This window comes from Vanacampus margaritifer, chromosome 3, assembly GCF_051991255.1.
Source record: "Vanacampus margaritifer isolate UIUO_Vmar chromosome 3, RoL_Vmar_1.0, whole genome shotgun sequence".
Lineage (NCBI taxonomy): Eukaryota > Metazoa > Chordata > Actinopteri > Syngnathiformes > Syngnathidae > Vanacampus > Vanacampus margaritifer.
Genome location: NC_135434.1, coordinates 814,186 through 840,487, shown reverse-complemented (window position 1 = coordinate 840,487; position 26,302 = coordinate 814,186). Strand labels below are relative to the sequence as shown.

The window sequence follows — 26,302 nt, the reverse complement described above, 5'->3', positions numbered from 1 at the left end:
AGTTGTGATTTATTATGGAAAACATTATCAACCGCATGAAAACGAGTTCCGACCTGAAGATGATTTACATCATACAACATTTTCTTGTGATTGTTTTCTTCGACATCTTATGCAGCAAAATTAAAAAAGAACCTATTTGTGATTCTTGTGTTCACTTTGGTAAGCAGGAGTCTGCATTGAGGAAATTGGCCAGTGTTTTATTGACATTATTATTAAGTATGAAAAACATGACCTATGAGTTCCAAAGAGGTTCAGGAAAACGAGCATCCATGTTTGTGCGTTTGTGAACATAGCGCGCCCCCCCCCCCCCCCCCCGTAGGTGTAGAAGGACTGCAGAATACTTGCTTAGAGTTCCTCAAAGAAGGCCACTCGGGACTCGGCGCTCTGTAGTGTCAACTGCGGAGGAAATAATACAAAGCGCCACCACGGGAGGACAACGCCATCAGTCACCGGCAAAAATGGGTTTCTCGTGCCGCTGTCATGCGAGTAAAGCTGGCAACAAAAATCTTTCAAATAGCAAAGACTGCGTGATGACCTTAACTTTGTTTCAATGAACCAAAGGTCAACGACCTCCAATAAAACTAGATTTCATCATGAGTGTTTCCAATGGCTGCCGGAGCAGTTCAAAAGTTGAACCTTTGTTTGGGTACGCTTGACCGCACACGCGTGCTTGGTGGGTTCCCTTGGCTACTTAAACAAAGCGATTTTAAAATGGAGGATAATTGAAAGAGCGAACACGAGCACTTTGGTGGCTTTACTGGTATCGATCGCCGCGGTGGATGCAGACGGATCTATAACGTGGAGATCCATAACTTCACGGCGCAGGACTAGGACGGCGCGCTGGATGATCAACGGGCAAAGCACGGATGGTTATTCATAATGTTGACGGCAGACAAATTTACAACAAAGTACAGCAAACCTTTATTGTCACATGGTTGACATATGATGATGTCATATGAAAAATAAAATGAAGATGTCGTGTATTTAGTACAATCAAACAATTATTGTAAAATTATGATATCTCATTTTACTTCAATTTTCTTTTACATTCAAATTACATTTTATAATATTCCGTATGACCTCCCTACCAGTTTCAAAAATATACTGTACTGTATGGAACTGTAAATATTTACTAATAATGATCTTGATCAATCTGTAATGGATTGTACTATTTTTGCACATTTCTTCTATTTTATACAACTGAGTTTTTACTATTTATTTCATGGAAATAGAAATAAAAATATTTGTTATATTTTTTATATTAATGAATTGTGAAGAAAAAAAAAAGTTTTTTATTACGGAAATTTTCATTATTTGGTTTATTTGATTTTGAGCGGTTTAATTTCCTTTTTTTTTGTCTTAAAGATTTTGTTTTAAATGATATGTGTTAGGAATAACTATTTTGAAAACGTTGTGATGTGTGTGTGTGTGTGTGTGTGTGTGTGTGTGTGTGTGTGTGACAGGGGCCTTCATGAATGATCCGGAGCGTCTGCCTCTTGCTCTTTGATCTCTTCCACTTTTGCTCATCTTTTGCTCATCTTCGCCTTCCGGACGTTAAACTCATGTTAAAACGTCGCGCGTTTTCCAAGAGAGCAAGATGAATGTTTGCCGTCTGCCTGCGCTTGAAATAAATCATCCAGCGTTCCCGCTAATAAGCGTGCAAGGGGAATTTCTTTTTTCTTCTTTTTTGTTCCTTATTAGATAATTGAGGGAAATGAAGTTGGATAATCAAAGTGGGAAGATTAAATGAAAAAAAGATGAACTTGCAAGTTTGTTACAAGTTGGAAATAGAATTGACGATTTTTAGACCTGATTAATCACTTTTTATTTTTTTTACTTTTGCCACATTGCTTTAGTCTTCACTTAACAATGATGATGATTGATGGTTTAGCTGCTACGTTAGCAGCAGCATCACTTGTAAATAAGAGATAGAGTATAATGTGAGTTAATAGCCTGTACTGCTATGTTAGCATTTCATGCTAGCATGTACTATAAGTTCTCAGCTAGTTGGCTGCCTAATGGCCAGGTAACTTGTGAAAAAAAGTAGTGTTTCATATTTGAGTAAAAGTGTTTGACAAGAAGCAGCACTGGGTAATTGTTACGTTAACTGCTAGCTGGCTAGCAAGATCCTGTCACCTCATTGACATGCGTCAAAAATCAACTGTCTCCACGGCCGAATGATTACTTTCATCTCAAATGTTTATTTTCTGCATTTTGTTTGTCATCATGATATTTTTTTACAACTCTGCGGATGCAAAGACGATTGTGAGTGGTCCAACCAAAGTGCGACCCACAGAAGGAACGATGCAATTACATGAGAGCCCCCCCCAACAGGATTTGATGTTCATTTCAACTCAATCCATCTGTTTTGACCAGAAAGGAGTTAATGACGTAGACCGTTATGTTAGCACCTCATGCTAGTCCCTAGCGGTTAGCTAGCCTACTGGCTAGCTCGCTTGTGTTTACTTGCATTTGATTCTGTCTATTTTTGTGTTCTTTGACAAAAAGGTCCACTGAGTGACCTCATACTGTAGACCGCAACATTAGCATCTCGCGTTAGCTGCTAACTAGCTCGCAGCCAAACAGAATCATGTTGAAACGTTTTACATTATTGCAGTTACCGCCGTGGAGATGTGACGATAGCGTCTACAGAGAAGATTCTTGTGAGGCTCGCAAAACCGTGGCAGAGGTCACGCAAAAGATGCACTACACTCCGCTACGTGTGTGCCGAGTTAAACGGCTAAACACACAGGCAATGTCATCGGATTCATCTGAAGACAATCAGATTAGCAAACACACACTAGCAGTTAAAAGGCGCTGAAGTAGTAGCGTTAGTGTGAGGATACCTTTTTCAAGTTGCTGTGCTTGCTCGCTCCCTGCTCGGCGTTGTGGTCGTGGGCCGCGTCCAGCGGGGTCTGCCGCTCCTTCAGCTTCAGACTCTCGATCTCCGTCTTCAGCTCGTTGAGCTGCTCCTGGAGGTGCTTGCTCTTCTCCGTGTACTCCACCCTAGCACAGGGGAGACGCCTTTGAGTGGGGATAACTCTCGCAGGCGCTTCAAAGATTGGGTGGCGCCAACTCTTAGCTCCAAAAACGCCAGCAAAAGACTTTTTGTAAAATCAATCTAAGTAAATGCAAAACTGGCGGAGTGTTAAAGAAAGAGCTTGATCACAACGGACCCCGCATATTTGCAGATTAGCGCAAAATCACGCTTATGTTTACCCTATGTTTATCCTGCTTCGTTGCTTTAAAAAAATATATATATATTGTTAATTTGCGGGGGGGGGGGGGGTGTTATATTCACGGGCCAGCCTGGTCCTTATTCCCTTATCCACTTTAGAGTGCCCCGTTGTCAGACGTGGGTGCGCGCTCATCACAGAAAGAAGACGAAAGAGTGAGGGTGGAATTTTTTTTTTTAGGGAAGTCTGACTTGAGAGGCAACGGGGGGGCTTTCTGTTAGTGTTCATTTTGTCAACAAAAACTAAACAAAAATTATTTCGTCAGCACACACTTTTCACCGGACTAAAACTAGACTGGACTAAAACCGTCATTAATAAACAATAACTGGGACTAAATCAATATGCATTTTCGTCAACTAATGAAGACGAGGCGAAAATGTACTTCCACTTAAAAACTGCACTAAAATCTATGGACATTTTAGTTCATGAACAAAAACGAGACGAAAATGACATGATTTTGTCCAATCTTGTCTCTGCTAATCTGTCACGTGACACACAGTGACGCGCCCCCTTTCAAATCTGCAGCTCGCCACATGCACGAACACAAGGAAGTGGATTCACACTAAAAGGTTAAAAGAAAAAAAAAGGGGAAATTATAGTTATAATGTAACATGAATTTAACGGCTATAACGTTTCAACAATAATGTTAATCCGACTGCTAACTAATGCTAGCTAACCTACTAGCTTGTAGCCACTTGTTGACATACTGGAATTGTGTGTCAAGTTGTTTCTCATCAAAAAGATGAGAGAATATTTCATGTGAAATAGCTTTAGATCCGAAATGTTAAACATAATGTTCTGATTGTGGTAAAACAGTTATTGTTGACTAAAACAAGATGACTAAAATGGTGTTTTCTTGGACTAAAATAAAGACTAAATTGCTAGATTTATAGTCGGTAAGTAAAAACGGGATGAAGTTGACTAATTATGATAAAAACTATCAAGCGTGATTGAGACTGGATTAAAACTGAGACCAAATTAAAAAATGGCAGATAAAATTAACACTACTTCCTGTGTTGGCGTGGCCTCTCTAGAGCGCCTCGTTGTCATGGTGTGGAAAAACCTTGTGGGATATTTTCATTTTGCAGCCTTGTTTTATATAAGTGACCATTTTTTTCCCAATGAATTCCAATTTGTCAACAGGTTGTTAACGCTCGTGTCTCTGTGCTGTATCACACAAGATTCCTTTTCACTTTGCAGGGACGTTATTTCTCATTGTGCAGCAGTTCATCCATTTTGGAGTAAAATAAGTGAAAGTGAAAGGACGGGTAGCGAACAGCGCGTGAAAATGGCAGCTCGTCGTCCTGAAAATGTCGTCGGCGACTCACTTCTCCTTCTCGATCTCCATGGAGAGTCGTTTCATGTCGGTGTCTTTAAAGTCAAAGCTCAGATTCTCCTTGCTGAAGCTCAGCTCGGGAGGCAAGCAGTCCATCGGCAGCGCCGGGTACTGACGAGGGAAAAAAAAAAAGAAGCACAACAATGGGATATGAAAGCAAACAGTGGAGGAATGCGGGAATTCACACGCACGCACGCAGCCAGGTCACGTCCGCTCCTAATAGACAATCTAAATGGAAATCCTGCGCTTGTCAATGCTAAGCGGCGGACCGGCGACGTCAACGCATCCTGGCATAGCATGAGAGGGCAATTTGACGGCCAATTGTCCGTGTGTGCGTGCGCGCGTGTGTCAAGAAGGAACAAAGGACTTTTATTTCTCTTCCGTGACGGGTGTAGTGCATTTGAGTCCATCTTTTTATTAGGTCGACTGCTCCGTGGTCGCCGTGGCTTAAGAGGTAGAGCCGGTGTCGGTACCAGATGTAATCGGGCCGCCACATTGTATCGGGGTCGTCTACCGATGACGTCACGCGACAGGATTGGCTGGAGATGATCCGTTTACAATTGTTAAAAAGTTATTTGGAAAGAAAAAACTCATGTCAAAACATTGAAAAATAAATATTAAAGAATGAATTTGTGTATTTACTACATTTATTTATTATTATTATATTATATATATATAATTATTTATTATTTTATACATTTATTCAATCTATTTTATATTTGTATCAATATATATTGCTTTTGATATTTATTTCCGTTTTTACAATTTCAGTCTGTACATTTTGTTATTTCAATGACATTGTTAATATTTTCTTTGCAATGTTTGACGACAACTGGATCATTTCCAGCCAATGCTGGAGCGTGACGTGCTCGTTATGCGACCCCGATACCATCTGGCAGCCCCGTCACATCGGGCGTCCAGTAACCGCAAGGCTCGCTGTTGCGTTGCGTTCCGCTCTCCCCAAGTCACATGTCGTCGAGTACTTGGTAGGAATGTAACGATAACGGCAAGATCGTGATATCGCGATATTAAAACTGCCACAATATATCGTCGTCGTCATGTCACGATGTTAAAAGCAGCACATCTGCTGAAAAAGTCAAGTGGATTTCCATTTGTGTAGTTGTAGCACCCTCTGGTGGCTAGTTCTTTAGTGCCGTTGAATTTTCCCGAGACATGTTTTGGCCCTTCAATGTTTCAAATCCACGCTGATGGTCAGATGACGAGAAACGTCATATGCTGGTGAAGCCAGTCAATAAATGGAGGAAGTCGATGTGTGCGCGCATTATTAGCAAGTAAGCGCCTCAATATTAAGTCTTATTAGAGATTGCAGACTCTAAAAACAACAAAAAAGTAACCCAATTATGGATAAAAAATGGATCAATCCATTTCACGAGTCAATTTGAGCCAACTTTCTGGGTTGTTTTATACCAAATGAGCCAATTTTTGGACCTAAGTAAAGAATGAGACTAATATTTATGAGATGGTTTACACTGAAAGACCAATTTCTTGACTCAAAGTTGGGTCAAGAAGAGGATCAATCCATTTTTGACCCAACTGTTTTTACAGTGTAGGTGGTTTATATGCATTAGCTGTTGTGACCTTTTTTTTTTTTAATTGACAACCTCCCAACAATATCGTGATAATGATCGTATCATGAGCTACATATCGTGATGTTTGGATTTCGTTACATCCCTAGGACATGAAAGGTGCGAATGTTTGGTGGCGGTGGTGGGAGGGGCCGTAGGCGCACACTGGCAGCCACGCTTCCTTCCGTCAGCCTTCCCCGGGGCAGCTACTTAATTAGCTTACCGCCGCCACCGTGTCAATGTGTGAGCGCACCAATAATCAACATCAACCAATGTATTATTATGATTATTATTGGATTGCTACATTAGCATCTTTGCATTCTGCATAACAAGCGCATTACCGTGTACGCTCTGCTGGTGATCTCCAGGAGCTTGTCCTTGGCCCTGTGCTCCGACTGCCTGGCTTCCAGCAGGTCCTGCCTCAGCTGCTCCGCCTCTTTGGCCCTACCCAAAACAAAAAACAAAAAAAACAAAAAACTCATTGTTGTGAGGTGACCTTGGGACAGTTACATCAAAGTCACTACTCATGTTGTCCTTGGGGCTAACTAGTACTCACTGGGAATTTTTTTTTTATTTTATTTTTTTTTAGGAAAATGCATACTAATCAGAGCAAAATGCGTGTTTGCAGTGTCTCTTTTGTCTTGAAAAAATTCATTGGCGGCAATTCATTTCACAGAGGCGGCTCATTTCTTCAATTCTGCAAGCAGCCAATCACATTGTGCTCTGCTTAAGCGTCCCCAAAAAGAAAAGAGCTGCTCAATTAGCGGTGACAGCCAGCATTAGCGCTTCTTAGCCTTGACTTTTTCAAAACAGGGTCAATCGTCAAACCGGCATTCGGCCTGTGCCTAATTTCAATTTGTTTCAACGGGAAATTGTGATTTGATATGCGCTGTGAGTCGCAGAACAGAAGTCAAGGAAGCACTCTATTAAAAGTTTTGACATATCCTCAAGAATAAATTGGGAATATTTGATTGCATCTGAAGTGCTTGTGTACATGCGGTGACCAATCTCATTACACAACTCACAAAGCTTGCGTCTCAATCAAGATGTGTCACTACACTATACATCTTTGCCAGCAATTCCTATTTGGACCAAGTGCTCCCTGGGCCATCCCGCCCCCTCGACCCCCAAAAAATTGCATTAACCGGCAAGAGGCTAATGGCGACCGATTAAAAATGATTGCTCGGTACAGTTTGAAGTGGAGCGGACTCAGCCACAGTCGCGTCGTCAACACTTGAAAGCAGATCTTCGTCCCCACTGTGTGAACGGAATGACAATGAAACGTGCACGCGCGGCGGACGGCAAAGATGAAAATTCATTTCAAGCCTGGCGGAGCGCGATGAGGTTACCAGAGATGATGCGATGAGAGCGAGTCACGCCGTCAATTCATACGATTAACCGGCCGGCGCTCTGACCCGCAGCGGCAAAAACAACGAGAAAGAACCGGTCGCACGGACAGCGTGTCCATCAGCTCGGCGACGAGAGTTCAAGAATGTGCCGTTTTTTTCAACATTCCTTTCAACGGCACGCGCACGTGGATGGACCGACTCATGTTTATATTAGAGGTGCAACAATTAATCGACAACTAATGAAATATCACATTAATAGCTAACTATTCATTGTTTCTAAGGCTGGGTATCGATTCGAATTTCCTCAATCGATTCAATTTCGAATCACAAGAGTTCAGTTTGATTTTTCCCGATTCGATTCGATTCACTTCAGTTCAATCTTCAATTCTTCTTAAATGTCAAAGACATGATAAAAACTCCACAATTATTACATTTTAATAATAAAGTAAATATTGCGGCGGCAGTGACTTGTCAAATGATTTAGTTTATTAATGAAAATATTTTTAGAATTCAAATTTAGTCATCACAAATAAAAACTAAAAAGATTCTGAATTGTCTTTAAGTGTCAGGTCTTCCATAAATGTAAGAAAATACTTTTAAATCCATGTGAACAGTAAATTTCAAGAAAACAGTAAAATAAAAATAAAAATTGTCCTTTAAAATGATATTTTCTCAAGAATTGATGGGAAAAAAAGAGATGAAAAAAATCGATTCATGGTTTTATGAATCGTTATTGGGCTCGAAAAGGGATTCAATATCAATTATTTGATTTTTAAACCTAATCGTTGAGATACATTTTTGGTTAGAAATTCATCCAATTCTCCGAATTTCATCTTCTCAGCAGTAAATATTCTCTGATTTTGATTGTCCTCCACGTGTTAATGGTTGAACAAACATTTTGAGGTCTCGGGAAAAGTGACTATTTTGAAGGTAGAGGTTTCGGTCCGACGCCAGACATTTGCTTTACTTTGGAAAAATAATCATTAACATTTTTGCCTCTTTTCTGCCATGTTATGTGCCAAACCAGTAACTAAATCACAATGGACTTGCTTTCTAAACTGTTAATTTGAAATAATGTCCTGGTTTTCAATACAGGGGTTGAAATTAAAACATTTTTATTTTATCCGATTCATCGATAAATTGAAAAAATAATCGACAGATTCATCAAATATTAAAAATAATCACAAGTTTCAGCCCTCGCGCGAGTGGGCTTACACACAGCCTGCCGGTCTTCTGCCTGGAAAAGGGGCAGGTCTATTACAGGAGTAATAGATGGCGGAATCATTGGAATAATCAATTTGTTAGTGACATCCCTCGTTCTTATTATTATTCTGATCATGGTAATGATTTTTCACAATTATTGGGAAAAAGATCAACATTAATATGCAACAGTGTTTCTATAAATCGTTTCCATTGTTTACATTTTCAAATTTCCGAGAAAATCACAATGGTTTGGGAGCTACACCTGATGCCCGCATCCCGCAAAAAGTAGACTCGATTTGAGACTAGCTAAAAGCAGGTCAAAATGGTGGCGCAGAATTTGGCGCTGGTCATCGTATTTCATTGGTAAAAATGACCAGCGTGGGTTCGTCCCTCTGAATCATCGTAGAAATCAACTGATGCATGCAATAGGGCAAGCGCTCGCATCACGGCAGCGCTCACCTGCGTTGGGACTGCTCGGCCATCTTGAGGGCCATCCTGTCGGCCTCCAGCATCTTGTGCTCCATGAGCCTCCTCTCCTCGTGGCCCCGCATGGCCGTGGCCTTGATGCGCTTCATCTCCGCCTCCGCCTCCGCCGCCTTCTGGGCCAGCAGCTTGGCCTCCTCCTCGGCGATCTGGGCCTTCTCGGCCAGGAGGTCCGCCGTCTGCTCCGAGCGCAACTGCGCAGAGATCCGCGGCCAAAAGTCAGACGCGGCGCCAGGAAACCCCCGAGGGAACTCAAACCCAGCCGTACCGTATCCAATCGAATCGGAATCAAACCGAATCGAATCGTTCCGCTGTCCTTGAATCGTTTCTCACCACGCATATGGAAAACCAAATGGAATCGGACGCTTAAAGCCACTCAAATACGCTGTAAGAGTTGCCGAAATACTCCTAAATCTTCTGAGAAAAGTCCCAAAAATGACCTACAGGGATCTGAGATCTACAGACTTGGGCCAACGAGCGGAACCCAGAGTTCAAAGAAAACATGGCGTGAATGAGTTCAATGTCCGGACAGACCGCTGTTCTGGTCGGGTGGGCGTGTACCGTGAGGAGGACGCAGCAGCCCCCGTTTGCGACCCCCGTTTGCGACCCACCAGCGCCTCGTCGGCCATGCGCGCTTCGTCTTGAAGCCGAAGCAGCTGCCGCTCCAGCTCGTCTCGGACGCGTTCCGCTTCTTGCCGTCGCTGCTTCTCCTGGTTCAGCAGCTGCCGCTCCACCTGCGGGTGGGCGGAGTCAAAGCCACAATGAAACCAAAGCTCACGTAGAATGCAAAAGGTCCCCGACGGGCTGACACCCCCAAAAAGTTTGGTGTCATGCAAGTCTGCAAGCCTCGTGCTGACATGGAATGCAAAATGCAAGATCACAGAAATTAGCATCCATGCTAAGGAAGTTGTAAAAATGAGTAAGAAGAATAGACATTTTTCTCAACCTAAATATAGAATACAATCTGGATTGTAAAACTAGATCTTCTCAGTCTATTTGTATTTGTAAAAAAAGCACAATTACTGCAAAAATAGAGCACAATGACACGCAGTTGAATTCTTTTGAAAGCGCCTCGACCGCTCGCTGTCATTCATCATTCATTTGTGTTGTTTTTCTTGATATCGTTTTTTTCTTCTGATCTTTAGTGTCAGGTGTGTTGGTAGGAGAAAACATCTTAAACCTGCGGTACTCGGGACCTCGAGGACCGGAATTGGCCAACCCCGATCAAGTGTAAAGTGGCACGTTTGTCAGAATGCGCGTGGGCGGAGGGTGCGAGGTGAAGGGTGTGGCGGCTCACCTGCTTGCGGGCCTTCTCCTCCCTGGCCTGGGCTTTCATCTGCTGCACCTCCAGGGAGGCCACGCCCCGTCTGCGCATGAACAAGTCGTGGTTGCCCACGCACAGCTGGAGGATCTGCGGGGTAACGTTCCAGTCAAGGTCATAGAGGAGCGGCTCGTAACCTTGTTGGAGGAGCTGAAAACCGTCAGTTCCCCAAAAAATGAATACAAAAAAGCTCCTATTAAAACGAATAAAAACTCCAACAAAGCGGCAAAAAGAAATAATAACCGTCCGTGATGAAAAACCCCAAACTATCGAGTATAACCGGGTCCCAATCAAACAACACTCGATACTTACGTAAGTACAAATTAAAGGAACAACAAAGCAGGCACTTGTCAGCAGTCGTCATCAGAAAAATGGACTTAAGAAGCAAAACTAAGTCTTTGCACTCGAGTTAGCATCGCAATCGCAACTCACCAATTTGTTGACTCTCAAACGCGAAGAGTTGAACTTGAAGACGTTGGCTTTTTTGTCCAGCGGTTTGATGGTGAACTTGGGGGGGGAAATACATAAATAAAGCTTGAAGCTCAATTATGAGACCACAATAATGTCACATATGTAAAAGTTTAATATGATGTTGTGTCTTTTTATTTCACATTTGCTAGAGTCGTGTGTTTGAGATTCATCTTTTTTAAAGGATCAAATCAGCATTTTATTTCATGAAAAAAATTGCTGTTTTGCAGTTAAAGAAAAGCAATTGACGAAAAAAATCCTATATTCTTACGAAAGTAAAAATTGAGAAATAGTGCAGTGTTAGTGGATGGTTTTTTTTTTAAATATCTATTAGCACATTTTTCAAGAGAAAAAAACATTTCTTTCATTAAAAATATTTATCTTATGATGTAAAAGTACTCATTTATGATGATAATAATTTCTATTAAAAAAGTTATTTCATCAAAGTTCAAAAAATATATAATTTTTGAAAAAGTTGCAATATTATGAGAAAAGTTTTGCTTGCAACAAAAGTTACATTTGAGAAAAAAGTTGTCTCTCATGAGAATAGATATTATTTTATGAATGTTTAACTTTTTTGTGCAAATTTGAGTTTATTAAAAAAAAAAGAATAGCAACTTATTGTAACTCATGCAAAATTATGATTTATTTTCTCACGAAAATACAACTTAATTCTCACGTCCGTGTGTAAATATTTTCCCATTTCCGCGTGAGTCCAATTGCAAGATGCGATAAAAGCCCGAGAACACGCTGGCATAATTGACTTGATAATAAAGCACACGGGGAGGGAAAAGCTGGCTGGCGGCGATTATTCCTTTTGACCTTTTGCCAAAATGTCAGCATGTACTTGAAATGAAATTTGCTGTAAATGCAAACGTGCACAAACGTGCACAAACGTGCACATATTAGAGGCCGCCACTTTGGAAACAACAGAAAGGCGGCGCCGGTCGTTTTCATTTGCCGGCTGAATAGAAATTGCAGCGCCGCGCGGCTCCACTTACAATCAAGTCGTTTTTTTAAGAAGAAATAAGATTTATTTGTATTTTTTTTAGAAAAAGGTTGTCGTGCAATGATCAATCGATTAAACAACAACTGATTATCAAATGAGTCAATCAGTATTTAGACAAATCGATAAGCGGTCACGATAATGGATGGATCGATTAATCGTTTAGAGCTCTTGCTTGACACGCAAGTGGCCAAACGCTCAGAATTTCGGCCTCGCAACAGTAAATATTGTCCGATTTCTGTAGTCCTCCATTCTAGCTTGGAAAACAATAATAAATATTTTCAGACATACATTTTAATTCATATAGGTTTGTTCCTTTTTTGAAATAATGTCCTGTCTCTAAATATACTGTTGGCATGGAAATGTGTTTTTTAAGGTAATCGAGAGATTGATTAGTAGAAAAATCGTAAGTTGCAACTGTAAATTTGAGGATAATCGAAAAATATATATTCAAGAATAAAGTGATGTTTTACCGAGAAGTTTCTTCTTCATTAGTATGACGAGAATAAATCTGTCTATTTATAAATAGTCCATTTTTTCCCCCGAAAGTACCGGTAGTATTATTTTTAAATGATTCTCTTGAAATTAATTTCCAACAAAAACATTAAAAAAGAGAAGAATCAAGTCATATATTTGGAGAATGGTTGTAACGTGATTTTGTTTTTGAATCTTACAAGAATAAAGTCTGACTTTTAGAAGAAAATTCATAAACTAATCCAATAACTTGCGTTATCTTAACACACACGATGCAAAATGCAATCGCCGGGCTAACAAAACTAGCATCGATGTTGCAGTACTTCGAGTCATTGCGGAGGGATGATTTGAAAAAGTCGTGTTTCGAGTTACGAGCGTGATGCCGGAAGGAACTCAAGTCATATCTCACAGGCCGATTGTAAACGGAAAGCAAACGCGAGCGGTCGGGGGGCGGGCGGGGGGGCGGGCACCTCCTTGTCGCTGTAGGAGATGTTGCGGATCTCGTTCCAGGGGAAGGAGCACTTGGGCGTCAGCCTGTTGTCGGGCTCGTAGATGTGCAGGCCCAGCGCATCCACGCCCAGCAGAAGTTCCGTTCCTTTTTTATTCTAAAAGACAAAAGGACAATCCTTCCACAACGGGTCACGTTTTTAGAACAGAAAATAGTGCCACGCGTTTTTGTCTTGGCAAATCAGTACAAGAGGCAGATGATTAAATGAAACTAAGTTTCTAAATGATGAATCAATGATCCCAAAATAAATCATTCATTTGATAAACGATTAATGGTTGAAAGTCTTATATATGAGGCCGTTGCCGTTCTCGCTCGCCGATTTGCGACTCCTCGATGGCATTTGAAAATGTCCCGGCCTTTTGGACAACACATCCATCAAGGTCCGGCCGGGGACGGCGACTCGCTCCGGGCGCAAAACTTACTCGCCGCATCGTTTAGCACCAGTGGAGAAAAAAAAAAAAGAAAAAGTGACAAGATACGAGCGAGACGCTCACCCGGATTAAGAAGTAATTGACGCCGTACATGTCCAAGTCCTGAGCAATCTTCAGATACTCCATTTCGGCTTCCTCTCTGCAGGGAGGAAAAAAAAAGAAAAGAATTGCATTCATCAGAAATAACAGCACGTTTTTTTTTTTTTTTAAATCGATTTTTCTAAAAATAAATGAAAAATAAATAAGTACATTGTAATCTGAGTAAATCATTTGTTTGGAAAAAATATACCAAATATATAAACTATCGTAACCTTTTTTGTTTTTTTACTGAGAAAACAAGCATTTTTAGACAAAATTGCATTTTAAAAACTGATCAAATAAACGTCATTTCTGGACTATAAACCGCGCTCGCTAAATTTGGGGAATACTGGAGTTTGTTCCACATATAAGCCGCACCCGACTGTAAGCCGCAGGTGTTTTAATGTTGCCGCTACTTTCTTTTCCATAACGAGGGCACAAATTGCCTGGCTCCGGTTCTGTCTACTGTATTTGGGCTCACTTGGTTTGTTTGCTTAGTTTTTAGATTCCTACCACAGCCCGTTCATTTTCCACCCCTCAAATTCAACTGTAATTGCTGACAAATGTGCAAACCAGATTACACCTGACAGCAAACACGCTCCCTCTTATTTGTTTTTTAGATTTCCACCTCAGCCCGTTGAGGTGGCCACACGCGCTCCATCTGAATTGCTTCCAAACGTTTCATCTGGATCAGATGCGCATCAAAGCTCATCCTGATATTTTCTTTTTTGGCTTTTTGCCGCAGCCCGTTTAGACGACCAAGCATGTCTAATTCCAAATTTGCATTGCGGAGAAGCGCTACGCCACACTTTCTTCCCCTTAGTTAGTTTTTAGACTTCTACCGCAACCCGTTGAAGCGGCCGCACAAATTAATTGGATTTCTCATATTTCATCTGAATTGCTTCCAAATGTGTCATTTGGAAGAAATTTGCAGCAACGCTCTTTCTGACATTCTGCCACAGCCCATTTAGGCCACCAAGCACTTCAAATGACAGGATTAGTTTGATTCCAAATGTGCATTTTGGAGAACATCTAGCACAGCCTGTTCAGGCTGCCGCACAAATTGAATTGGATGTTGCATGCTCCAATATCCGTTACTTCATTTTTACATTCCTACCACAGCCTGTTTAGGCAGCCAAGCGTGTTAAATAGAGTTCAGATTTCTACTGCAGCCTGTTTAGTAGTGTTGGACTGGATGCTCCATTTGACAATTGAGACTCTTTTGCTGTTACTATGTTTTTACATTCTACCGCAGCCCATCAAGGCGGCGGCACAAATGAAATTGGATCTTGCATGTTTGATCTGAAATGTTTCCAAAAGTCTTGGTTGGATTGCATGTGCAACAAATCTGCTCCTGTGACTTCGTTTTCAGACTTTTTATTGCAGCCCATTTAGGCAGCCAGAAGTGGATTCTCACGCACCATTTGACTCGCTTTCAAATGTGCAGTCTGGATGCGATCTGCAGCAAGTCTCTTCCTTCCAGCATGTGGTCAAATTCCACTTGGTGAAAATGCATCGTTTGTACCCGTCCTGAATTGTAAGCGTGCCGATGATTTTGCGGCGACGCAATCGAGCACACGTACCTGGTCCGCCCGCTGTGCTCGGCGTAACACGCCGCGATCCTCTCCTCCCACATTTCCGCCGTCATCTGGTACAAGTTGATGACCTGCAACGCATGCGAAAAATAACCATCGGAGCTTGCGGTGCGTCGGCCGCGCGTGACGCGGATGGTAGCCGACCTCTCACCCTTTTAGGCAGCAACTCCTCCTGAGCCAAAAAGCCAGGCTTGTGAACGTTCGGGTTGTAGTCGCCGTACTGTAAAATAATGTCAGCTGTCAAGTTTGTCTCATGAGGCGCAATGAAGTCATCGGATCATGCCATTAAACGGGCTGCGGTGAAACAGCAACATCTCATAATGTTGTCTTCCAGATTTGACGATGAATTCCGACCATGTCGACGGCAAATGCAGCCGCAGAACAAAAATGAGTCGCCCCAGCCTGGAGTACGTACCTTTTTACGAGGGATTACACAATAAGACAAACCAGTAACATTCCTCCTAGTTTCAGCAACATTGATTGATTGATTGATTGATTTTTGCTGTCCAATGTACAATCTGGTTAAGCACTGGACCAACTTTGGTTCCTGTAACTTCATTTCAGGATTCCTACCTCAGACTGTTTAGGCAGCGGCAAGCATTTAATTGAATTTTTCAAAAGTACATTTGTGAATTTTGACCAAAATGCCCCAATCTGGAATTTAAAACATGCAAAACACAGTCTTAAAATGAAAATATGAGAGGCCTCAGTTTGGTATATTGATTTTGCCAAAGACTGCTTAGAAGAAAAATATATATATATATATATATATATATATATATATATATAAACTCAGGTCACGTAATGAAAATATGAAAGGCCCAAATTCGTAAGAAAGGGATTTTGCAGATGGAAGGAGAGACGAAAGAGGCATTTTTTCTCTTGCTTGAGGGCAACTCTTCCTCTACCCGAGTTATGCCACCGTGATGATTTGGTTGCCCCGACAGAAATTCTCATTCAGAGCGAAACCAAACTTTTTGTCCGATGACTTCATTGTAAAGATTTTGACTGCAGCCCTTTTTGGCATCCACATACGTTTAAATTGCGATTTTTATTTACCATCATCCTCGAGCTCTTTTGAAATAATGTCGGCGATTGACATACCCGACGGGTCCCCGGCGGCTTATCGCCCGAGGTTCAAAAAGACAAATCAATGACAATTAGTAGAAATGAGTTGTTGTTTTTTTAAGGATGATTTCACATTGACACGGCGGCCACTGCCTTCATTAAACGTCATTTTGCAAGTTTAGTTCAAATCAACCAAACGAGTGGCAAGCAAAATAACAAAACATCAGTGCAACAAACAAAAAGCAATAGCACAAACTCGGCTCCAGACGGAAATGGAGAGCAGATCTTATCGTATCCATCCTCTGTTTTTCCAAACATCAACACAAGGGAAATAAAACACGCACTTTCTACTCTCTAAAGGAAAAGAGATTTCCATCTAAGGTCAATTCCATTTTTGTTAGCGGCCTCCCAAGCACAAAAGCGTTTTTGAAGAATACAAGTGGTGCCATGAGTTGTACCTCAACTCATCTTTCCCTACTGAAATGAATGGAAATGCCATTAATCCGTTGCAGCCTTTGAAAAACAACCAGAAAAATGTTTGTAAGGTTGTTGTTTTTATCATAAGAACAATAACAATAATAAATTCATAGAGTAATCGCGGAAATACAACATAAAGAAGGTCAACTGTTTTCATCCCTTTTTTGTTTGTTGCTACAATGGACATTGTGCTGCTCTTTCTGGTGGCAAGCCTTGGCCACCAGGGGGCAGTATAATACAAAGACAGATGTACAGGACAGTACATGGAGATGATCTTTGGTTCTTCACAGAGGATAAATAAAAGCGACACAAATTTTCCTGTTCTAATGTGAGATAAGTTTGCATGAATTCATTCTGGCTTTTTTTTCTTCCACGTTTATCAAGCCAAGTTCTTGTGCATTTGAAAAACGTTGGCTTAGTATGCTCTTCTACGTCGTATGGTAAACAAATGCGATGGCTCTTTTCTGCAGTATGCTCAGAAGGACGAGGTTTTTCATTTTCATTAGGGAAAAGGTTGCCGCTGACCACAGTTATCAATAATCATTCATGAAGAATTATGGATTACAACACAAGGACGGGATCTGCAAACGCTTGCCGAGATTGAGAGGATTCACTTTGCAACATGAAATCTGATAGACATGTCAATTCCGAGAAAAGAAGAAAGCCACAGGAAGTCTGCCATTTTGTTTTCAAGCGCTCATTGTAGACATTCTACAAAGATAAACTCCTCCGAGAGAATTTTGGGGGGGAAAGTTCTGTCTCAAAGCCATTTTCACTATTTGGTGCTGGTAGACAAAAAAGTCTTACGAGGTTTTTTGTGCGATTGTTCTCAAATGTACTCGACGGATGGACGTCGGGTGAAAACCTTTAACGCGATCCTCCCACCGCAATGAGGACATTCTGTAACGTGTTGCAATTGCTTGGATGTCTCAGGGTCTTTTTCCACCTGCGACGTCTTCACATCCTCACTTCTTCGTCACCTGTTGCCAAAAGCGCGAATGCGCCATCTCCCGAGCCACCTTGTGATTCCACAACAACTCCTAATTACTGCAGACAAGGTAACGGCCGCTAATTGATCCTGGGAGGACGGAAGCGTGTCAGCGCTCGACTCTTTTCCGAGCTGCACTGCGCACTTCGCCCAAGCGGAAAATGCAAGTCGATGTTAGACGCGCGACTTCAGAGCCCGTCGTCTCCCACTGGGCCGGGCCGGTCCAGATCACGCTGGACCGGGCCTGCGCGCCGGAGAGACCGTTCTCCCTCTGTATTTGCCGCCCGCAGCGGCTTTATCTCCAAAGCGCCCCGTCAAAATCCACTTGTGGCGCGGCGTGTTCTCGGAATACAAAAGAGCAGGAGAAACCGCCGCCGACATCCGCCGGGCAGGATGACAAAATGGACCCGCTTACGTTACAAGAGCAAGATTCTTTGCTGCCAAATACTAAGTCCATCTAAAGCTAACATTCATTCAACTGCTAACTCACCCTAATCAGTAATCATCATCTTAAAAGCGATACTTGACTCATTGAGCCATTTTGAGCAGTAAGAAGTTGATATTTTGTCGCTAATGAATGAGATTTTGCCGCTTGCTGTGGACTGAAGATGACATCACACGTGCTCAGGAAACGAACAAACATGGCTCAGTCACATGAGCAAACACAGAAAACAGATGATTGCTCGCGACCTGAACTCTGAGCGTCTGTGATGTCATTTTCAGTGGCAAAATGGCCGCAAGTGGATTTTGCTACGTAACTCATATTTCACAAACGCAGATTTGATCAGAACTCTGTTTAGACAACATACATTACATTACAACATATTATTGTCAAGACATTTTTGGCTTGACTTCCCCTTTACCATTAACAAGTAGTCTACTCTAGTACAGACTACAAATATATATATATATTTTTTTAAATATATACAAGTTAATCAAATGAATTTTATATTCAGTAGGCAATTAAATTTGAGTGTCCTAAAAAGCCATCATTTGCCCAAACCGGAATGGTTTGACGCAACTTGTCATATGGAACCTCGAATCACCCGTCAATCACTTGAAAACTTTATTGAAAATTCAGTTCCTTATTTCTTTTTGAGAACAGAGCTTTACTATGATCCCAAAAGACGACCCTTTATGTTGATAATACAACATATCTTTATTTATATTTGAACAATTTGTTTATTATTTTTGTTATTATATCTTTTTATTTCCAAATAGTTCAAGAGACCACAATAAATACAAATAGAGTTCCAAAGTTTAATATTAAATCAGACAATGATGGCACAGCACTGGGTTTTATTTATTTATTTATTTATTTGCGCTCGTTTGGGGGTGCCCGGCTGGAAACATTTTTCACATCACTGAAAAAGGTTGCGAACTCCACTGCTCTCGTATGTTGCTCTTTTTTTCTCTCCAATGTGAATGTGTGGGGGAGCATCTGATTCAAACTTGTTAACAACTTTACTGTTGCACAACGACCAGTAGATGGCATCGTTGCCCCATTTTAGATACGAGACCAACACAGTTTGAGAGTCCATGTGAGAAATGGCTGCATTTTGTGCAACCTAACTTTTTTTTCAGAAAAGAGAGCGTGCATTCTGTCATTTGGTCGATTTGGTGCATACGTAATCATTGAACAGGATATTGAACTTTTAAAAATGTTCTAAAATAGCGAGTTTAAGAACGGAAAAAGCTACAACGAACTTTCCTCTGTTGAAAGAAGCGAGTGTACGCTTTTTTTTCTCTTTTGGTAATATGAAGATCGCTGCATTGAAGATGGCCGGCCGTGAATAATTTGAGAGTCTTAGCTAATGACATCATCTTTTGGTTCTATGTCCTCACTGTACCCTCCTGTGATGACATCACACACACCTTTAAAATAAAAGAAAGAAAGAAAAGCCCAGCATGCTTACACGAGCCGATGATGTACGACAGCGTGTCTTTTTACAACCTCCTGTGAGTTACGCGCCATTTTGTGCTCCTCCGACAGGAACCCGATTTAGGGGCCTGTCGTGTCATGAAGATAAAAGTGGGTGGAGGCGTCTCACTTGACAACACCGTCCCCGGGCTTGCTTAATGATGAGCGAGCGCCGGCCAAGGCTAGCAAATCAAATGAGCTCCACTCCAGCCAATGACCAAACAACAAGCTGTCGACAGCAAACGTGCTTCAAGGACTCCAATCCAAGCCGACCGCCGCTTAAAGCAAAAGCGAGTGTGCAGCCCACACTTTTTGCTTATGTCTTTCTTCTTCTTTTTTTTTCTTGATCCGCACTGCAGCTTCTGTCGGGCCGTTAAATTGGCCAGGAGGCGAGAGGAAAGCTTGTCGGGGGTCGTTAACAAGGTAGAGCTCCCCCGTCTCTCTGGACGCCGTCCACCTGTCAAAAAGACCCTCTTCCTGTCAACTTCGGCGAGACGGGCTCACTCAAGCATCTCGGATCGCCCCACGGCTCCCTCGTGGGGAGATTTTCCCGAACTTTTCTTGGGCTTTGGCAGCTTTTGGGATTTGAGGATCGATCCGTTTTCATCCCAGGGCTCGGCAAAGTTGGCGGGTTGTGACTGTAACAATGAGACGCAGGTGGGCCGATGTGAACGTTGTCAAGATTTCACTTTGTTGAAGCCGCTAACTGAGCTGTGGTAAACCGCGCTTTTGAAAATACGGCAATCGTGACCTGTTTTGGTTTTTTGGAGTCATGGGTGTGGGTAACGCCATTTAATTGAATTGAAGAGTGCTCCGGCATTCCCCTTGTCACCTCCTTTCTTCTTCTTCTTCTTCTTTTTCCCCCCCAAAGCTAGAGTCTTCCATATTTCTAATTAGGACCGGGCAATAAATCGAATGAATTCCATTAATTGTCATTTTGAAAATGATATGGTTGAAAATTTGCTAAATCATGAAAATCGAATTTTGTCTTCTGGATTATTAAAAGCTGTTGTTCTTATGTTCTGTTACATCCAAACGTTATTGTGAGTTGTCATTTTCCACAAGTGTCAGAATGCTGGATGGGCGTTTTACAAGTCATGTTTACAATAGCTACCAACGACTTCATTGTGGCAATCAAGCACAGACTGTCAATGTTACGTTTATGTTAAAAACGGATTTAGAATCAGTATACATTATTGTTGCCTGAACATTTGGCACAATCATTATTTTTGAATAAATGAAACCTTTAAATAATTTGTTGGGTTTATTGGATTAAAATCGATTACAATCGTCATCACCCTGACTGACAAACAATTGAGATTTTATTTTTGGGCCATATTGCCCAGCCAATATGATTTCACATTTACAAGAGCGCCAAATGTCACTCTTGGCTAAAATCAAGGAATCAATGCTATATTACTACAACGCTGTCTTGAAAGGAACATTTGCAACCAGCTCCGTGAGTTAGCGTGTCTACAATTGGTAAACTAAATACTAAGACTCACTAACAAGGCAGAGAGCCAGCTAACTAGCATAGCTAGCTAGTCAAACAATGTGGAGAAGAGCAGCGTATCTGCTCGTTTCCGGAGAAATACGTACTTTTACAGTTATAAAACATTTGGATTTAGACAAATGATGTTTGCTTGCTCACAAGAGACTTTTTTTTACCAAACTGCATGTTGCTAAATGAAGCAATAATTAAGACCTGACCTTGTGTAACTGTAAATTTGCTCACTACAATTTGGTAGAAAACAGAAAAAATCTCTCAAAGGGGAAGTCAAGCCAAAAAGTTTCCTTACGATGGACAAATACGAACATCCGGGAATATCTGAGATTTATGCAATTCAACGTTTCCTTTAAATGGTGAAAACAAACGGCATATTGTTTTGCTTTAGCCCGTGACCATCATACAAAGCAGGCAGATTGTTGCAGTAGTCAAACATCACATTTTCAAATCGAAATAATTCTCACAAATCAGATTACGACCATCCAAAGTCCAAAAGCTTTTCAATTAGCTAAGTAAAATCGCCATTTTGGTTTGTCATGTAAACCCAGACTTGTCCATGATATGCTTTATGCTGCCCTTCTAGTCTTAGCTAATTAATACGGTGTACCCTCATTTATCGCTGGGGTTACGTAACATTCACCATTAAGTCACAAAAATTGGATTGAAATTGATTAATTGATGCTGCAGTTGACACATTTCCAGCGCAGTACAGTTCATTTATCGGCTATGGGAAGTTTAGTCTGCCAAATATCGGAATCGGCATCCACCACAAAAGATCCACATCAGGTGGGCCCGAATGAAAACCACTTTAGCGTTTGAACTAGCGCAAAACCCTCTTTTAAATGTGCCGGCTTTCACCACTGTTTTACCTGCTGCCATTTGTGCCATCATTTTTTTAAAGTCAACACAATGTTAGTAAACCCGGTCGTCGGAAAGTGAAGTTCCGAAACCAGCCTGACCTTGGCGTGTACGGCGTAGGAGGCCAACAGCACCGAGGCTTCGGGAGGACAGTGGATCTTCTCCTCCAGGATCTTCTTCTTCACCTGTGAAAAAAGACATTCGTGATGGTCCGCATTACTGGCTGACGGACATGAAAGCCCAAGAGAACCTGGAGCAGAGGTTTGTCAGGAACAAAAATGTTTCACTTATCGGTCGGCATTCTCGCGTACACTGTATTTTATATGACTTTCAGTGTGTATGGCTTTAAAAGCCTGGTGAGTGACATGGGCGTCAGTGACTGAAAACAGGGTTGGCTGGTGTGAGTACGTACCTTTTTGATGTGGGCCCAGGTTAATTGTGTGTGCGTGTGTGTGCATGCGTGTTTATATCACATCATGGGGACCATTTTCTGGGTTTTTACTATCATTGTGGGGACATTTGGGCGGTCCCCGTGAGTCCAAACCTCTTTTTGAGGGTCAAAACTTGTTTTTAGAGTTTAGGTTTGAACTGGGTTATGGTTGAGGTTAGGGTAAGGAATCATTTCTCATGGTTGGGGTTAGGGTCTAGGAAATGCAGCATTATGTCAATGTGTGTGCGCGTGCGTCTAGCGTCAGTGGCTAAAAGCTAATCCTGCTGTCGCGCCTGTTGTTGTCGTGGCGGGAATTGATGGCGTAACACAGAGACATGTTTTCTTTCTTTTTCTGCCCTCATCCTGAATAACGAAACGGCGGGCGGATTAAAAGCTCTCTACTCGAACTAATCCGGGCTCAGTGGGCAGCATGCGCCGAGACTCCCCGTGGAGAATATGTTATTATCGGAACCAATAACACAGCCCGTAAAGCCTAATTGGTCAGTGATGAATTGAGGCGGGGGCACCCGCTGACATCACATCAGAGACGTTGCTGCCGCCGATGCATTTTGCACATTGACTCCGCTTGGATGCACACGAATAGGCGGGAAAAATGTTGAAGAGGATGGCGGGCGGGCAGAAACGTCAAGGGACGTGCGCCCCCTGTAGGCCAAAGCAGCCACTGCTTATTTGGGAGAACAATACTTTTGATGAACATAGCATCTTTCAGGGAAACGTTTTTCAGACTCACTTGATCAAGCGAGAATGTCTTTCTTTTGTTTTTAAACTGTTTTCTTTAATCAAATATTGTTCAAAACGCTAACAGCGCTGCAACTAACAATGATTTTAATACTTGATTCTTCTGTTGATTATTTTGTCAATAAATGGATGAATCGGATCTTTTTTTTTTTAATGCTTTTAATTTGAATTCCTTTATCAACATGGGACATTATTTCAAATTGATAGTGCAGAAAATACACAAACATAAATTATGATTCAGTTACTGCATTGGTCAGTAACATTTCGGAAAATATGCAAAAATGTTGATCCGAGTTTTTCAAAGTAAAAGCAAGTGTTTTGTTTGACTTCTACACAAGTCTATCCTTCATAGAGAACATTATAAAACGGAGAATATTTCATGTTGAGAAGCTGAAATTCTGAGGATTTGGACCATTTTTAACTAACAAAGGTATCTAGATGATAACAGTAATTTCTGGACTATAAGGCGCACCTGACCATAAGCCGTGCTAGCTACATTTGGGGAATACTACACATATAAGCCGCACCCGACTGTAAGCCGCAGGTGTTTTTAATGTTTAATAATGCGGGCGCAAATAGTCTGGCTCCCGTTGTGTCTCTCCTACTGTATTTGGGCTCACTTGCTTTGATTTACTCTGCCTGACGCAATTGCGCCTCCTTTATAGTGCGCCTCCTTGTGATCTGATGGATAAGCCGCACCTTTGTCTTAGCCGCAGGGTCGATCGAATGCAAGTGAACAAAAGTAGTGGCTTGTAGTCCAGAAATGACTGTAATCAATTATCAAAAACAAATAGAAACAAAATTAATTTGATAATCAATTAGTCCATTTTTGTCATTTTTTGGGGATGAAACTGAATGCAGACATCCTCCAAACATTTTTTTTAATGGACTTAAGTGTTTTTCACATAGCAGTGACGCAATGCTCCTTTAATACAGTACATACTGTATATACTTATTTCATAATGTACATGGCATTTGCATGTTGGTTTCCTTTAGTTTGTTTTCATTTGCGTGTTCCATCCTACTTGCATGTTTGTATTTGCGTGTGTTTGTTTACAGAATTCTGTAAGACAAGACATTTGGGTTATGTGGCATGATCTTAGGCTGAACACAAGCAAATACAGTAGAAGAGTGATGAAGAAGAAGGTAGAGTCGGCCAGGTGTAAACAAGGAGGACAGCGGATGCCATGAGGATGGCAATTTTTTCCTGTGTGCATTTTTGTTTTTACAATTTGGAAAAAAAATACAAAGCAAACCTGCAGGAAGAAGAGATGCTGCGTGATGTCCTGCACCAGCTCCTCTTCCACATTCTCCGGGTAGAACTTGGCCAGGAAGTGGAGGGTGATGGGCTCCTCTTTGGGCACTTCCTGATCCAGCACCTGACACAAACAAAATGGCCGTCAGCCTTGCGGTACCAGTGAGCCAAGTTGGAAATTGTTCATCAGAATTGAGATATCCTTCCTTGAGCTCCAGAGGGAAAATTCAGGCCTTACTGCAGGGAAAATTCGAAATAAATGTGACCGCCTCACCTTCTTGTCCATCTTGAGCCAGGCGACCGTGTCCTTGACGTGGTACCTGAGGCCGAAGAACCAGGTCTCCCTCAGGCCCAGAGTTCTGCACACCAACTCCAACAGATCCTTCCCCTTCCACTTCATCTGCGTCACACAGCGCAAAACGCTTCCACGCTCACTCACATAAACGCAAAACGCAAGTACTTTGACCAATTTAGCGTGACAGTTGATTTCATAAGAAATAAATGCATGTGGGGAAAACTCAACTGTTTGATGTTTTTAATGTCATTTTATTTTTGCTTTATTGATCACATTTACATATTTTAATTAATGCATGCACATTGATTTTGTTATGCATTTAAACACATGCAAAAACATCAAATTAGTTGATCTGACAGCCGTCTTTTCAATTGTACTCAGTATTTCCTTGTTTTATTTAGTGTATTGAGAATTGATATGTTTAAATTTAATGACTATTTTAAATAGGTAAAAACATTAAGCAAATGTGTTTTGTTGATCCCACTATCATCTTTTTTTAAGGCATTTTAGGTATTGTCTTGGGTTTTTATTTGGTGTATGTTAAAAACTACACTTTTTTATCCATTTTAAACTAGTGTATCTTCTTTTAAAAAAACAAACAAAAGAAAACATCAAGCAAAATCATGTTGTTCATCCCACAGTCATTAAATAAAGGATTTTTTTGTTAATTTACTCTCATTTCAAATTAACTTAAAATATATTTCCCTTTAAATTTGACTAATGTCCTTTGTTTTAATTCATTTGAAAATTCTGTATACTGTACATTTATTGACTACAAGCTACTATATTATTATTGCGGGCATAGCTCTCTGCTGCCATCTAGCGCCTCTACGGGAGACGTTTACCACAGTGGCGAATACAACCTGTGGCAGGTTTGTGTGTTTGTTCTTTTTCCTTCCTTTTCTTTCGTTGAGTGTCCACTAACCTCGCAGCTGAACTCCATGTCCGACTCCATGGTGCATATCCTGACGTTGAAGCTCTTATTTTGCTTCCTCACCAGAGAGTTCAATCTCATTTTGGCCGCCAAGTAGTTCCCCATGGCCACGAAAAAAAGATCACATCAAAACAAATAATCGCTCAACAGTCCCCGACTAGCCAAGGAACGCACCGTCAAGCCATTTTAAACACATTCCGGCGTCTTCGGCATGGGATATTCCAATTTCCACGCATGCTAATTTCAAGCTAACAAGACAAAAGTTGGAGCGAGGTTGAAGTGAGGTTGACACAATCATGATCCATGTATGTGTAGATGTCGATCATATTAGCCAATCTTAATGGTTTCGCAGCTCGTTGATGTCATTTTCTCCCTAGAAGTATCAAAAATCCATTTTGTTTCTAAGCGCGACGCTAGCTATTACTTTGGCTGTCTTCATATCGAGCCTGCCCTGGGCAACGACGCTACATTCAGGAATCGTCGGGAAATGTCGGTACCACACTGACAACGGGCACATTGAAGATGGTAAATTCACATGTAGTCTCGAGTTTGTGTGCTGTAAACTAAAATAAAGTCATAAAGTGTGTTTTGTTGTTTTTTCGTCTTCCTGTTTTGTCTTTTAATATTCGAAAATGAATACTTATGTGAATTTCGAGGCGAAAAGGCATCGCACCTCGTCCCGCCCTCTTCAGCGGAGCTTGCGAGCAGTATCCTGCGGCGTTCGAAGGCCGCCAAA

The 26,302-nt window shown here is 41.5% G+C and overlaps 1 protein-coding gene across 2 annotated transcripts; it reads right to left on the bottom strand.

The window, feature by feature from the left end:
- Positions 1 to 300: 300 nt before the first annotated feature.
- Positions 301 to 26,101, bottom strand: nf2a (NF2, moesin-ezrin-radixin like (MERLIN) tumor suppressor a). Of its 2 annotated transcripts, none has more exons than XM_077562037.1 (16): positions 25,558 to 26,101; positions 24,612 to 24,737; positions 24,339 to 24,461; positions 21,995 to 22,078; positions 15,226 to 15,294; positions 15,063 to 15,145; positions 13,465 to 13,540; positions 12,933 to 13,067; positions 10,947 to 11,021; positions 10,491 to 10,664; positions 9,805 to 9,927; positions 9,170 to 9,387; positions 6,500 to 6,602; positions 4,565 to 4,683; positions 2,847 to 3,006; positions 301 to 396 (listed from the first exon to the last, which is right to left on the bottom strand). In XM_077562037.1, the coding sequence occupies exons 1-16, from the start codon at positions 25,669 to 25,671 to the stop codon at positions 346 to 348; spliced, it is 1,833 nt and encodes a 610-aa protein (XP_077418163.1). In that variant the 5' UTR covers positions 25,672 to 26,101; the 3' UTR covers positions 301 to 345. The 2 variants fall into 2 exon arrangements, with proteins under 2 accessions (XP_077418163.1, XP_077418164.1); XM_077562038.1 differs by having other exon boundaries at positions 10,491 to 10,604; positions 25,558 to 26,088.
- Positions 26,102 to 26,302: the final 201 nt, after the last annotated feature.